General features: G+C 41.3%; 1 protein-coding gene across 1 annotated transcript; it reads right to left on the reverse strand.

Moving 5' to 3' along the window:
• Positions 1-8362: 8362 nt before the first annotated feature.
• On the reverse strand, positions 8363-13928 carry LOC136749956 (galanin receptor 2a). The gene is made up of 3 exons (XM_066704624.1): positions 11596-13928; positions 9470-9577; positions 8363-8482 (listed from the first exon to the last, which is right to left on the reverse strand). The coding sequence occupies exon 1, from the start codon at positions 13511-13513 to the stop codon at positions 12161-12163; it is 1353 nt and encodes a 450-aa protein (XP_066560721.1). The 5' UTR covers positions 13514-13928; the 3' UTR covers positions 8363-8482; positions 9470-9577; positions 11596-12160.
• Positions 13929-16692: the final 2764 nt, after the last annotated feature.

The raw sequence follows: 16692 nt of genomic DNA on the forward strand, positions 1-16692 counted from the left end.
AAGCATATGATCTGTAAAAGAGAAAATATGGTAGCTGGGTGACCAGACATGTTTTATTATGCTTCGAAGGAATCCGATAGGTTTTCGTACAACTTGTTTTTCCTTCTTGTTCTTGATGGGCTGACAGTGTACATTTCTTTAGCATACACATTGAAGAATGATGGCATTTAATTAAAGTTGTTTATCTCATATATTACTTAATTCAGTCTGTTAGTTAATATTCTGGTGTTGCTCATTGTTTGCTACATTACTTATTAAATGGGAGCTGTCCATCACTGTATACAGCTGTAAGGGCTTTAGTATATTCCTAAAACAAGTGCTATGAATAGGCTGACTGATGTATTGATATAGAACAATGACTTAATGAACTCAACCAGCAGTTTCACATCATGGATATTTACATAATTATAACAAGAAGTAACTCTGGGGGGCTTCGTGTAGTGAATGCCATAGTTAATACTAAGTATATAAAACAATGCCTGTCACTCTGGTTTCTTCCAGGTTGTTCTGTGCTTTTGTTGTGTTTTAATTTGAGTTGTACAAGCCTTGTGTTCATAAAACATTTAGAAGTGAAGCTATTTCAAACCAGAACAGGTGTTTGTACCTGAAACATTAAAAAAATGAGAATATAATTATTCTTTGATACTTAACTGGCCAGTATCAAAACGAAACACAGCCTAGCAAACTCTCGACAGGGATTTACATTTTGTTTTTTATAACTTGTGGATTAAATTTCTTCAATATTTTTAAGAAACTCTATCTCAACAAGCAGGTGTCAAAACACCAGAGTAAAGGCTCAATCAATCATTGATGACACGCAATTATAGAAGAGCATTGTCAAAAAATCTACCACAAATATATCAAACATGTGTTTGTCTTTTAATTTGTGTTAAAATACAAACACAGATTGATGTTGTATATTTTATAACCCAGATTATTCTATTGGATTCCATCTACAGCGTCCAATGTTCTGCATGGTTCCCCTGCGAGAACAAAGACCTGCTGCTATCTTTGTAAGTAATCATTATTTGGTTCTTTCTTTGTTTTCCTTCTACGCTCTGTGTATTGATCTTCTATTGACCATGTACAGGCAGAATTATTTGTAATCTAATAATAATCCAGCCGAATCATGAGGAAAAAAGAATAGAAATCTGGGGCACTGAATTTATAATTTATAGGTTGTATATTATAAATGCTAAAGCAGGGGTGTCAGTCCTAGTCCTGGATGATCTATTCTGGCTTCCTGTCTGTTTCGATTGCTCAGGCGAATTGAATTCTTTCATTGAAGCCCTTGATTGATTAGACCCACCTATTACTTTCCATCCTTAAAAAGATGTGGTCAAAAATTAGCATTAACACTAATGTCTTGTATCAGAACTCCCTCAATTTGAGTGTTTCACTTCAGTGAGCTTGGGTCCGATCCGATTTTTTTTTCTTAATACAACTAGTCCCAGGTGTCCGAGATCTAAGCAAAATAAACCAAGTTCACAATGGGAGTTTGGCAAACAATGCAATGCTTATCAGTGATTGTACCTCTTAAATTCATGCAGTATTAACTGCAACTAAGGCAGCTAGGTGGAAAAAAATACATTTTATTAAACAAGTCCATGACAGATAAAAGAGGTTTCTATAATCTTGAAAACAGTACACCTAAAGTATGAAATTTCTGAAAACAAGGACAGAGTTGTTTAATAGGTAATTAAGGAAACTGTTTAATTAACAAACACAAGATACAGGCAGAACAGGGCTTATATAAAGGCCTTTTGCCACAATAGACCTGAATAGTGAGACAGCTGTATGGAATCTGTGAATAACAGAGGAATATTGTACTATCCTTCCATGTGAAAAGGGACAATGACAATATCATATTTTACATTTTTGGATAGATTGTTTTCACTTGGCTCTCTGTCTCAAATCATATTGAACGCGGTAACCATTCAAGTAATTTTCTGATTTTGGCAGCTAGGGTAGCATTTTCTTGTGAGTCATCCCAGACAGTTTGTCAATATTGTTTCCATATGTGAGAGTTTGGAGCCTGAGTATTTCCCACTAGAAATATTGTGTGTCAGTGTTAGAAATAGGAGAATAGGCTATTTTGGGGTATGGGAAAGTCTCTGCCCACAACTGGGGAGAGGGCAAGAAAAACAAAGATTCCAGTTCATAGTTATGCTTTGTGTGAATGTGGTCTGCAGTAGTATACTTGGCTTGCTTTTTCATAAATCAAATGGAAAGGCATGGAAAGCTCCTTATTCTGAGAGCTGCTCTAAAATACATTGTTCCTGTATTAGTGTTGGCCATATTATTTAATGTACAGACTTCTCAAGTAAAGTGACTGAAAAGACTTGTGAGAGTATAGTTGGTTCCCCTGACTCTTGTGTGAATGAGGGGCCACCAAGTGGCCCCCTGGAGCACATTAGGATAACACAGGTTGTTTTGAACTGATCACCTGACTCAGTATATAAGGAAGTAGGTAAACAAGCCATGTTGAACAAGGAGGGTGGCTGGAGAGCATTTGAAAGGAACAAGAGAGAGAGTGCAGATTTGAAAGAAAACCTGGCTATTTAACTAACTAGAAGGATGACCATGTTTTGTCTTTGGACTGGATGAGATCCCTGCGTCTGGTAGAGACCCCTTTGATTGCGGATTTGGAAATCATGACGATTCCAATTGGTTTGTGTTGGTAGCAGTCTAACTGCTTGGTGATATCTAAACAGTCAAGCGCAGCTTGTGCTCTGACAGAGCAAGCATTTATTTTCCCCTTCTTTATTTTTGTTTACAATGGAGACACCATGTTGTGTTTAAGCCGTATTAAAGGGCTTCGCACAGGCACTTCTTGTGTCTGAGTCAAATGAGCCACTGAGCCACATTTTTTTTCTTCTTAAGAAATATCTAAAATGTTTCTTTGAGAACAGCTTAGCTGAAATGAGAAGTGTTCATGGCAGCCTTCTTCTGGTGATAGTTGACAGCTGACTGAAAGCTAAAGCTTAGTGAAGACATCAGTCCCTTGCACAGTGTGTCCCTATAATTCTCTTCAGCATCTGTTTAGGAGGCAGACGGAGTGTAATTTGGGTTGGCAAGGTTATTAAAATATCAGCTTTTACCACTTTGTGGCTCATATCCAAGCAATTCCTATTCTAATCTTAAGAGGGGTGGGCGGGACTTGGGTTTAATTAAATGTATTCACTGAAAAGAAAACTGAATTGCTTTTTCTGTTAAAGCAGCAATTTACAGTTCAGAGGGGTCTCTCCATAGAGCTCTATTATTGGTAATTATTAATGGCATTGATCTGTGTCAGTAAAGGCGAAGATAGGGAACCATTACCAAGAGGGTTGGGTTTCATCTCCACCCCTGAAAGCCCTTCAGAATAACTAGATTTCTAGTTAATGAAGGTTATTCTTGTTGTGGCCTTGTAAAACATCCAGATGAAAATTATGAGGTGTGATTGCTTCCTCTGTTGTTTTGTCTTGTTTTGTCCTTTTGTGATTTGTAATAGCAGTGGTGTTTCACAGCTCGTTTTAATGTCAGAAAACATGTGCCTGAATAGAAGTGAGGCTTGGGAACTGGATCTAAATAGGTGTGAATCAAAAGCACAGATAAAGCTCAACTGCAGCTGTTGTCATGGAATGGTTGTAATGTATAGTGGTTTTTGAATCTGATAAATCATTCAGTGCTTTTCCAGCCATCATTGCCCAGAATCGGGAAAGTGCTCCTTGGCACGTCGAGAACATATATGTTTTCATAAGCTGTTGCTACTTCGAGGCAGGTCGGCTTGATTGTAAGCCTCTGAAAGAAAGGTCAGTTTGTGTTGAATGCTTTGTTTCCTGGACCCATTTTAGCACACCCACGCAAAAAGAGCAATGTGTGAAACGGAAGGAAATCTAATTCATTTCCCTTGGTTCGTAAATGTCCTACTGCAGGTCAGAAAATGAATTAAATGCATGTTTTTTTTTTTTTTTTTGCTGTGGAAAAAGTGATGGCAATCAAATACAGAGACTCTTATTTTCATCCTGACACACTTGCTTACATTTCAGTGTTGTTTTTCCCTCTCACTATCCTATCTCTCAGTAAAACTTTGCTTGTTTGTAGGGATTGTGAAATTAATTTCCTATCCCTCTTTCAATAATCAGCATGCTTGAGGTCAAATCAGAAGACTGTAGATCCTTTTCTGGCGCTTCTCGATTCATCCTGTTTAGGGGTAAAAACGGTTTGAAAGATAAATAGCAGGTGGTGGTTCTTGGAGATGCAACAAATTAATTCCGTTTGCATAATTTTTTTTTACCAATACCAAAATTAATCTACTACTTTTTTTAATAGATCTTGTATTTCAAAATGATTATGGAGGTCTGAAGCCAGTAGAGAAAGTGCTTGACCTTAAGTACTCTACACTGCATTTTTACATAGTGTTCTGTTTCTTTAATTGGACTGTATAGAAATGTGTATGTTTCTATAATATGTTTCAAAATATGTTTTGAAGGGTGGCACGTTGGTGTGGTGATTAGTGCTCCTGCCTCCCAGCTCTAGTGTCCTTGGTTCGAGTCCTGGCTTGGGGTGCCTGTCTGTGTGGAGTTTGCATGTTCTCCCCGTGTCCGTCTGGGTTTTTTCCAGGTACTCCGGTTTCCTCCCACCATCCAAAGACAGGCAGCTAAGGTTAATTGGTCTGTATAAATTGCTGTGTGTGTGTGTGTGTTGCCCAGTGATGGGCTGGTGTCCCATCCTGGGTGTATTCCTGTGCCTTGTGCCCTATGCCTGCTGAGATCAGCTCTGGCTTGTGGCTTCCCCATGACCCTCACCAGGATAAGTGGTTTCAAAAATGGATGGATGAATGTTTTGAAATGCTGGAATTATCCAATGGGAATGGCTCCTTCCTTTTCAACATCAATATAAACTCTTATAAACCCAGCCTCCAGCCCTATTGTTTCTGATGCTCTTGTAGTCCATTCCAGATGGCTGTGTTTTCTATTGAGAGGCTGCACACCCTTCACCATACCCAATTGTTTGATGCCTGCCTGGCAGCAAGTCTGAGAAACCGAGGCCAGCACCAGCACCTCAATGCGAGCATTCTTTATATTCATGGAGGATTTCGGTTTTCATAAACTTCATCCTCACAATGGAAGCTGTGCCTCTGATCTCATTGCTTTGGTAAATGGTGTCAGTAAGCTCTAATCAATGTAGAAAATCCCAGATCCCAGGTCCCACTGTTTGGCTTGTCTGAGCTATTGTTTTTTCCTGCCGTGATTAGTTTTCTACAATGTTTCTTTTTCGTTGCTGAAAATAACAATATCCTGGGGCAATGAAAGTTATTTATGTACCAGACTCCATAATCTTGACCTAAATGGATTGGAAATTGCATTTGATTTGAAGGGTTTTGGCTTCTGAACGATGACATTAACCTTGTTTCTTTAAGCTGCATTATTTTGGTATTTGGATTCAAAAGATGAGAGAAGAAAGGGTGGGCGTCCATCAGTGTGTGCCCGTCTGTAAAACCTAGAAAGGTGAAACCTGGTTTCACTAATGCATTAATTAATGTGCAATAACAATAGGTTATTATTATAATGTTATTACTTTATTTATTAGCAGATGCCCTTGTCTATAACCAGGTGAACTCTGTCAGTGTTTCTGGAGCTCCCACATAGTCCTGCTCTTCTGGGGTGTTAAAGGTGATATTTTGGGTGCATTGGTGTATTTCTCCTTACTATGTCTGGGGAGAAAGATAGAATTACAGAATCAGGAAATGAAGCCGCCACGGTCAAGAGGGCAGGCCTTTGTCTTTGCTGATGGATGCAGCGGTGTGTTGTGAAACCCTTGAATGAGTGGCTTGAGAGTCATTAATGCGAGGGATGCGTTTTCCTTCGATCTCTAGGAACATTATGTCTTGCCTTGCTTATGCTGGCACATCTTGAGCTTGAAGTGGCCACTGTAGTTAACACCGAGTGTTGCCTCGCTGTGCCCCCAGAGGCTGCTTGGTCAGGTTGTGTCAATAAGATAATGATGTCTCTTCTGCTGGCCCTCAATAACTCATCTCCTCTCCCACACACAGGGCAGTCGATAGTACTGTGTAAGGAGAGGCTGTAATTTACAAACAATTTATTTTTTTGCATGGCTTTTGTGTATGTAACAGTTATTATGTGAGTGTTTCTGTGACTATTAACCTCTGAACAGAAAGAACGGAGGAAATACCCATGTAGCTCGTATAGGTCAGTTTTGATGTGCCCGGCATTAGCTGCAGTCCATGTCTGGGTCTATTACGCAGTAATGTTTAGGATTTTTTTCCCGGTGAGATAAAGGTAAAGGTGCCATTTTCCTTTGCTTTCCCTGCCTTGCACATAACATTTGCAGCACAAAGCCAGAGCAGTAAATTTACCCTTACCAAGAAATGTACTGCGACGATTGAAAAGTAAATCGTCTGCTGTTGTGTGTGAAGTGTCGATTTGCTCTAGGTGTTTTGCAGAAGAGATAGATGATGATTGTAATTTTTGAAGACTGCTCACTATTTGGAAAGGGCTGTGTCTGTGTTTTATGATACCCTGAGTGTGGGGGCTGTGAGGGCTGTAACAAAAAGCTTTTGCAGTTGCAGTTGCCGGGCTGTGTTCTTTAGAAGAAAGCTTATTTGCGGCTGTATGCTCCACATTCTTGCACAAGCTAAATTAAATATTAGATTAAATGAACAGCCATGAAACATCACTTCTGCACTGTAGACGATGTCGAAATATTCATTTTAAGGTGTTAGTGGAAGTGTTTGTTCTCTTGTACCATTTCCTGTTGGAAGTATGAGCCATGATGTGAATATGAAACTGCAAATGTTTCGTGTACCTTTTTGTGTCGGCAGTGCAAATGTGTTTTAATGAGGCCCTCCCTGGTGAGTTAATGTGAAGTGAAAGCCATGAGTGAGAGAGCAGGCCCCGATGAGATCAGTAACAGAGAGACGACAAATGAAATGGGCTTTATTTGTCTGAGAGTTGAACAGTGTAATCAGAGTAAAATGTCAGCCGTCATTTCTCCAAATGTAGTGTTATGTATTACTGCAGGCCGGGGGGTTGACACAGCAGCATGTACTTACAATCAGGGCACAAATCGTATTCATAACGCACAGGAATCTGGTTACGCCTGGTCAGAAAGCCTTATTCTGTCAGAAATCATTATTTTTCCTGCCATATTCTACAGAACAAGTGGTTTAATATGTTGGTTGGGTTGTATTAAAAGGCTTTTGAAACATACATATTTTCCTTAATAATAAATAACTAAATTGGGCAAAGGGATTAATAAATCAAGGTTTTATTGATGTTTATTGAAGTTGCCTATAAGCTCTGCAGAGGCTTGTTTGCAATCTCAAATAAGTGTATGGATATAGGATGTATTGGTGATGTAGCGTGATGTTTTTCAGGTTGGTTGAAGGAGATGAGAGCTGTGCTTTGGAAGAGGATGAAGAGGCTAGACTGTTGTCCATGGCTGGTAAGTGGTAGACAGTGAGTGTTTGAAATTGGCAATTGTCATTTATTTTCTTGTTAATTTTTGTTTTGTCCTCTACAGGTTTGGCATGTGACTGTGGTTAGGAGTAGGTGTGCTTGGTAGGCTTTCCCTCCCTCCATCCTGCCCTTTGAGATTGGAGAACCAGAGACTGCATGAAACTGGGGAGTATGCAGGTGTCTATGTTCACACAGAAAGATACCCCCTACCTTCCTCCTCCAGGCAGTCCACTGACTAAGGGCTTAACCCTTGGGGGCAGGAGGGAGGGAGGGGGTGGGTTTTCTGGAGTAGCTTTTTCTTTTGCTTAGATCCCCAACACTAAGTCCCTTCGCCCTGAGCACCAACACCCTAAGAACACTTTTTTTTGTTTCCCAACTTAACCTTTAACCTCTGCAGTGTTTGTCAATTGGTTTCCAGCTTGACTGTTGACTTTCAACATGTGACCAAGAGTGACCTTTGACCCCCTCAGGCCTGGGACATTGTTTAACTTGACCTTTGGGGATGGCAGACTGGTTGACCTGTGACCTTTAACCTTTTGAAGGCTTGAACTTTAACCTTCTATTATGACTACTTATCCATTCCACAATATGACCCAATTTGAGATGCAGATGTTCCTGCCAGCCTAACTTTACAGGCCATCGGATGGATATTCACTGATCTCTACTCTAAGAGTTTTATTTGGTGGCTACAATTGTCTACTGCCAGTAAAGGCATAGTTGGTAGACAATTACGGCCACCACAAAACCTCTTCGAATGTCAATCCTATGTCCTGTCAAATTAGGCTGGCAGGAACATCTGCATAATTACACCCCTTCCACCATAATACAGGTGGAAGTGGCCCACAAAGCAATAACAATGGCTTCCAACAAAAACACATCAAAAACACAAGACCAAGAACTCCATGTTAACTTTTATTATAAAATTAAAGCAAACATTGCAAACATGTCATACTTCAACCACCACACTGTACAGGACTGTCTGGAGCAGGACAGTCATTGCTGCTGCCTTTCACCATCACCTGAAACAAAAACACAGGGACAACACATTAGCACATTGACATGTATCGGGCACATGGCATTACACTGCTCCCAGCCCCCTACCCCTCGTCCACAAGTCTTTGTAACTGCCTCACCAGTGCCACAGCCAGCCACCACACCGCTCTGACTTTTTGCCTCCTCGGGAAACCACCGACACTTCACAAGAAGATTCTTTCATGGAGACAGCCCTTCTACCAAGTTACACAGACAAGCCTCAGGTCTTTCTACATAGTCAGCAGGCATGTCTTCAGTAATATCACCCGAGAATGATAAACACCTGATGTCACAAGTTAAAGGGTAACTCATTGAGGTGCCCCCCATTACAACAAAAACAGCTCTGAAGGCGTTTCACTACCAATTGTCACATGTTATGCTCTAGTTCATATGTCACCACACAATTGTCTAGCTATTTACTCCAAGCTACTTGCTTCCCATTTTCCTGCTGTCATTCCTATTAGGTGATTCTTCAGATGCAAATAGATTCTAAAGCAAAAGTAATCTAAAGCACATTGGGATTCAAAAACAACATAACAAGGACCGCAACACAAAGCCCACATCCCTCATTCTTGGGTACGTTTCCTAAGATACACATTGCTCTTCATTTCCATGAATACTTGCGCATTTGCAGACATATCATTAGGCTAAGAGTACCAAACTACATATAGATGGATAGGAATACACAAAAACAAAACCTTCTAAACACATTTCTGATAGGTAGGACTGGGTAGACTTGACAGCAAATTACATTTAGTTTTCCTGCAGTGTACACAAAAAAAGATCTTAAAACCACACAATCTCATCTATCATAATAGACAACTATATGATCAGCTGGTTTTCACATCTAACTGACAGTCCTATACCATCTGGTCCCACCAAAAACATTCCAGTACTCCCTCACTATCCCTCAGCATGTCTCGCTGCTATTGGCATCACAGTCCCATTTATCTCCTGTCAGCTGCAACTCCCACCTCTTGTTGTTCTCCGTGCCACACGTCTATCGATGAAGTGGCAGTCACGCCGACTGGCACGGTCACTGTGCCCCCGCCTGCTGCTGTTCTTCTTCACACCATCTCCTCCTGGAACAAAAGGACACAGATGCATCATTTGTTGCACATTTCTTAATCACGAAGATGACTCTTCTCAAACATGTCTGCTTCCTACTCTAAGAAATGTAAACCTCAGTACTGTTACATTCCACACACATTAATACGTGTGCGCACACACACTTTCCAAACTGAACTAAGTCGTCATCTCCCAATGTATTTCATTGCAGATGAGCCCCTGCATTGCTGAAATACTCCATGTGTGGCCTGGCTTTCAACTCAACTGACATACACTACCTCCTCTTCACAGCCACTCTCTCACCTCCATTGAACAGAAGCACCCCCATCAATATAGTGACGCTTTGCAAACTCTCGTCTCATTTATTAAATCTTAGAAAAGGACGCAGATGCATCCTTCCCCCCACAAGAACGATTTCCTGCTCATGGCTTTAAAACGGCTGGTAATTTCAATTATAACAAATAATAATCATAAAATCAATGCCTGACTGACCACAGCTCTATCCTGCATGGCATTTGGGTACTTTATTTCCTGTACATAAAGTGTTACTCCTATAACTGCACTTGTCAAAGTAACTATTTAAATTATTGAATTATAATTTGTGAAAGCACTGTAAGTCTCTTTGTATTAATGTATCAGTGAAATAATATACAACCACATTATTATTCCTTTTCTAAAGAAACTATTTAAGAAAGCAGAGATGAAAAGCAGTCCAAACTCTTTAAAGCTGAACAATATGAGGCATTCAGCTCAGTATTCATACTGCCTGCCACTGCAGCTGCAGTTCAGTTTCTTCAAGTGACTATTGTTGTCTTAATGACATCTTAATTGTTGTACCAACAGCAATGACATTTACTTTGGTACATAATGATTAACAGTGACTAAATCACTTCAAATGAGAAGGCACGGCTCCAGAGACACTTTGCAAGTTAAACAAACATTGTATGTACTGAAGAGGACAGCCATAGAGGATTGCTATGTCCTAGTCACCAAACCAGCTAAGCAAAATGTACACTTTTTTTATACATCTACTTTACAAATTAATCCTAATCGTTAATTAATCACTTTTTAAGTAACCCCATACAGAAACAGTAAATATATACTATACCTTCTATTCAAACATATCACAGAACTAACAGGCCTGAAATTGATATCTAATTAATTATATAAACTGGCAAAGCATAGGATTGAACTGCATGTCAGCATTTTTGGATATGTTCAATGTTCACTTTGTCTGGTCATATTACCTTTGGATGAGCTCCAAAAGGCATTTCAAATCCTCCACAGTGAGGTTAATATTCCATTCATAAAATGTATTGGAATATGATGGTTGAGAAGATGGCTCCCTGTGAAATTATTATACACACAAACCTAAATATATTAACAGTGTACACACTTCCACACACACACATCTTTATCTACAGGAGTATATTAAGACAGAAGTTACTAATTCGCGACTGAACTAGCTTCCATATGTATGGTCATCTACCTGCACTTTAGTTTACATTTCAAGGTAAAAATATAAATATCACCATAGATACAGGTATATTTGAAAGATTTACCATTTAACTTCATAATGACATATAACGATGAACAAGAGGCCATTCCACAGATACAGTATGTTTCCCCATTTTCTTAGCCACTTTGAGTTTGGACATGCGTTCTGCCTGAATTTTATACACAATGACGTTTAAGTTTAAATTAATTCCGCCTTATTTCACTTCCAATCTAACAAACTTTTACAGACGTTTGTTATTTATGAATCCGTTAAGCTTTTATAATCTGACTTCCATTTATATACGGCATAAATATCTGCGTTGTTCACGAACCTGTAAAAGATTAGAAACTCGTTTCAGAGCACATGCATGCTACAAACTTGAACTACGACGCTAACACTGTATGCTGTTCCGTTCCTATAGCTAAAATAACCTATAATGTACAATATATATATATATATATATATATATATATATATATATATATATATATATATATATATATATATATATATATAAACATTAAAAGTGCTTACGTTTTTGTACAGCCACTCTCTCGTCCTCTCCGCCTGTGGTCCACACGTTTTTGGTTTCCGTCCTTACAGCCTCCAGTTTTTCATCCACAAGCGTGCGGTAAATTGTCACATGCCCAGCACTCTGGCCATCCATATTAAGAAACACCAAACGAAACTTTCCATTTCACTCCATCAATGAATACAAAGCATATGTAGATATAAGCATCACATTTCATATGAGGCATTAAAGGCAACTGCGTAAAAGTGCTGCGCCATTTACGTGCGCTTTCCACCAACATTGTTACCCACCGAGTGGTTTTATCATTCAACTTCGGACCCCAAAGTACATACACAATCAAATCATTAAAAAATAAATAATTACAATGTACCCTGTTAAACATTCTGGATAATGTTCCCAACCACTCGTCTTGTATGCATCCAAGTTAAAGCATAGATATTACTTTTTCAAGCTTGTTCGCAGCAGAAAGCATGGAGAAAATGAATAAACGTCGAGTTTCAAAACAAAATGTTACAAATAAAACGAACATTTGTGACACTGGCGCACTCTGAGTCTTTCCTGCACACTTCAGTCAAACACCGTTTCGCACTCGGTCACCGACGACAGGCTCTGGCTCTTGCCGCTGAAGCCTCTCCAAGCGCATCTCTCCGTGCCGCAGCTCTCGGCGGAAGCCTGGCTGTAGGAAACCAGCTTTGGCACCGAGCTGCTAGTCGATGCTCGGGTCGAGGCCAGACTGAACACCGAGGAAAACTTTTCTCGGTAGCTTTTACGGAACCTTTGAGCCGATCTGTAGAGGTTCCCCACAAAGCAGTAGCACAGCGGGTTGAGGGTTGAGTTGGTGAGACCCAGCCACTGCGCAAAGGGCCGCCCTTGCAGTATCCACTCGTGCTTTACGTGCTCCAGGTCGTCCTCGCCCCCCAGGGCATTGGGCATGTTGAAGTCGATCCAGATGTCCACCACGTACAGAGGCAGCCAGGACAGAGTGAACAGCAGCACCAGAGCCACCACCATCTTGGCGATCTTCTTGCGCATTTTCAGGCGGGAGAGCGACTGAGCTAAGTTGCACCTGTTACACTCTTTAAACTTGTCGTCCGTGCTCCACAGCTTGCGCCCGGTTAGGAAGCAAATGATGAGGTTAAACAAAACTGGGAACCCATATAGGGCGCAGAAGAGCAGAAAGTTATACGCCTGCCGCAGTTTGACGTGGGGCCAGCTCTCCACGCACACGATGAAGGGGTGCTTGCTGTCCAGCAGCACAAGTTGCTTGGTCTTGTTCATGAAGATCAGGGGCATGCACAGCCCCGAGGACAGGGTCCACACCACGCAGATCATCCAAAAGATCTTCCTCCAGGTGAAGAAGGATCTGGCGTGCAGGGGGTTGTGGACACTGTAGTATCGGTTCAGGCTGATCACCGCCAGGCTCAGGACGCTGGCCGACACAGACACAGCCTGGACGAAGGGGACAGCGCGGCACAGAAACTCACCAAACACCCAGGCGTTGTACACCTGGTGGCCAAGGTTCACCGGCATGCAGATGCACACGACCATCATATCGCACACGGCCAGGTTCACCAGAAGGCTCCTGGTCGCCGACACGCCGGCCAGACGGTTCCTCTTCTTCATGGTCAGGACCCTCAATGCCATGATATTCCCCCCGAGCCCGATGATGAAGGACAGAGTGTACATCACCACCAGCACTATGGTTCCCGGTTCATGTCCCGAGAAAAGCACACTGTCCGTGAAGGGCATCTCGTCCCGGACACTGGCATTCCTGTGACTTTGACCCGGAAAAGAAACATTCTTTGGGAACAGGTGGCCGAATTTCAGGTAAAACTCTGTGAAATTCATAGCGTCAGTCTTTCTCGTGCGCTTGATCCTTCGGGCAAGTCCAAGAGTGTCCCCGGCGGCACCCACACACATGCATTGGGCTTTTCACTCGCTGTTAACACATCAACACTTAATTGGCTTACAGTGAGTCTTTATTGATACAAAGAAGTCCCATTCCAACCACTTCAGCAAAGAAAGCCGGCAGTATGTGACGAGAGAATAGTTCAATTGATGTTACAACTGCTCGGGCTCAGTCCACGTCGTGTTCAAGCTGACAGGGATAACTCCGCTATTCTTCAGACATGTCCACTGCTGGACTGGCGCTGCCCCTGCTCTGCTCTGCTCTGCTGAATAGACAGAAGACCCGCACACCTCGTCTTAAACAAGAAACAAACCCCGGAGCCTGGATAGATGGCGACCGAGAGCTGCTCTCCCTCAATTGATACAGTAATAGTTGATTGCCTAAGCTGCTGTAGTCTAAATTGTGCTTTTCAGCAACAAACAGCACAGATAGCACAAAACGAAAAACGAAATAAAACAATGTAACCGACACTGCGTCGTGTAGCTGCCCTATGCTGTGTCCTCGGTGCAGACCTGCAATTCAGACCCACCGCATTTATACAGGCAGTCCTGACAACTCCGCATCCCAGGTCACTGTTGAATGATTTCAAAATAACACACACGCTATTGGCAAGATTTAAATAGCGGAGGCATGAGCAACAAGTTTGAATTGGACGTCACATTTGCCCATAACTTTTCATTCAGCAGGATGAGTATGATTTAAAATTACATGAAAAATGAGCTGATGTTCTCTTTTAAACTAACTTCGAAACATATAGTGAATGTGCAATATATCCCTATTGCATTTGGATGCTGATTCATTTATTAGATGTCTATGTCACAGGAATAAATAAATACAGTGTGTGTGTGTGTGTGTGTGTATATATATATATATATATATACACACACACACACACACAATCTGGACTTAATAGTGTTTTATTTTACAGGTCAAAGTGGACAATTAATGATCGATTTTGTATACATGTCCCTTAGTGATGTATATGGTATTTACGCTTCGCTACACGACAGAAGTACAATCCGATTGATGTACTTCATGTACGATGGATCCGTCCATTACATTCAACATGTCACACTGGCCTACCTTTGCGATAAGACACAGTCGAGGAATCAACTACAGCGTAGGCGGGATTGAGCTTTTACTCAATGCCTCTCTGAGAGATCTGAGATGCCCATGGTTAAAATGTTTAAATCAATGCATGCGAATGGTCAGAGGAAAAATCGATGATGTTTAATTAGCTGACCAATGGTGGATATATTCCCTTTTTGATGCCTGGGGATTTTATTCATGAGGATTTTATTTATGAGGAGTTGAAACCCGCTTCCTCTGCTCTCGCTTTTGGAAAATAAAAGCAATTTTCCATACAGTGTTCAGCACCACCAGGGCGGACAGCTCCGTCGCCACTGCAGCCACCTGACGCGAACCAGCGCTCTGCGCATCTCTGCGGCATTTTCACATTGTGAAGGTTTCCTTTACAAGAAATACTGCTCTCGGTCCTCAAAGAATGCACATTTAACTTATTCTGTTTGTATCTCACACTTCAGGTGCCATCGATTCTTATTTAATGTTTACAAAAACTTGCAAATTACTCCAAGGAATCGAAAAAGGGATTATTACTATAATAATAATAATAATAATAATAATAATAATAATAATAATAATATAACAACTCTGGTCCACCAACTAATTTGTGTGAACTGAAGCTGGGCACAGTTCGTTATTAGCACAAAGACAGCATCATGGTTGTCCAGACGACATACTTGTTAAACCAATTGCAGGCCTGTTTTTCCACATAGCCTGGTAATACGAATTTAGTCCTGCAACATTTAGAAATAATACACAATTCTTTGTCCAACCTTTTTGTTGTTTCTGCACTGGTGCCCGGCAAAGTACAATTTATGGACAGGGTACATTTTCTTGTAGAACACATGTATCCCCCTTTGATCTATGCAATTGTATTTATTAATTATACAAGAACTAGTAAGAAACATCAAAAGTGCAGTCTCAAAGGGAACCCTGGATGCTTTTGGTCCAGCGGGCTTGGATTTGGTCCTCCAGTTTCTTTATTTATACAAACAGGGTTTAAATACATTGAATGATTATATAACTAAATGGTATATGGTAAGGTAACAATTAAGGATCATCAGAATTATAATTATAGAGCTTTCAATGCGCTCTACAGAATTCAGCACAGTACAAATCAGCCAGCTGAGATGCAGCATTTGGAAATCATGAGAGCCATGCAGCATCGTGTATATGCAGTCTGGGTGCACTGTCACAGCAGGGTAGTCCAAGCAAATGCACCCACAATCCCATTCATTCCCTCAGAACAAACCTGCAGGACCGTCCGTTATTATAAGATTTGAAGTCATTTGCATTGGCCCTGGTCATTATCAATGACGATGTCTCAAACACTGATTTCACTGTGCTCTGTAATAATTTTACAGCACCTAGAATGCCTGAACCATGTTGATTGTCATACCATGACCGAAACCTCCATCTGCCATCACCCAGCCACCATCTGGATTGCAGCAGACACTGCAATATCCACCGCACAGCCAGGGAAGTTTAGCATATGCGCTCACCAAAGCTTGCACGGTGCCGGCACCCTGTTGTTTTGAGCAGAATCTTCTTGCGATTGTAGCAGCCCATATTGATCACTCAATCATATGCAGCAATTTGCAACTGCCTCTGCAGGACTGGACTAGCTGCAGAGGTAATCTAGTTTGATATGTGATTAATCAGATCTGGCTGCTTCATTTATTTCCACAATCAATCACATCCTCATTAGGATTAGCTAACGTTATATCCAGGCAGAGGATTCTGATCAGCGGAGGTCCACAGAGGCCAACCTGTACCACAACTGTGCTGTATGTGTATGTATTCTGCATCTCTCACATAACTGAGGTCCCTCGATAGGTCACACGGTAGTTCATTTTCTCTTTTCAAAAACCTACAAATGCAGTGACGTGGAAGTGAGAACAGAGGGCATGACTTCATTCAGCAGTTACAGGCGGTCTGTTCCCCCCGCTCCCCCCCCCCGGCTCTCTGTGAACCAGTCTCTGCCCATCAGGATGCGATTCTGTGTAATTCAGCAACGAAAAGCAGTAGCTGAAAGAACACTGTAGGATGGGAAATACGTCCAAGTAATAACCACCCTTCCCCTCCGGCTGCACATTCACATCCATGT

The sequence above is a fragment of the Amia ocellicauda genome, chromosome 5 (assembly GCF_036373705.1).
Source record: "Amia ocellicauda isolate fAmiCal2 chromosome 5, fAmiCal2.hap1, whole genome shotgun sequence".
Classification (NCBI taxonomy): Eukaryota; Metazoa; Chordata; class Actinopteri; order Amiiformes; family Amiidae; genus Amia; species Amia ocellicauda.

Excerpts from the sequence above, each read along its gene's own strand:
- LOC136749956 (XM_066704624.1), bottom strand. The coding sequence starts at position 13,513 with ATGTGTGTGGGTGCCGCCGGGGACACTCTTGGACTTGCCCGAAGGATC.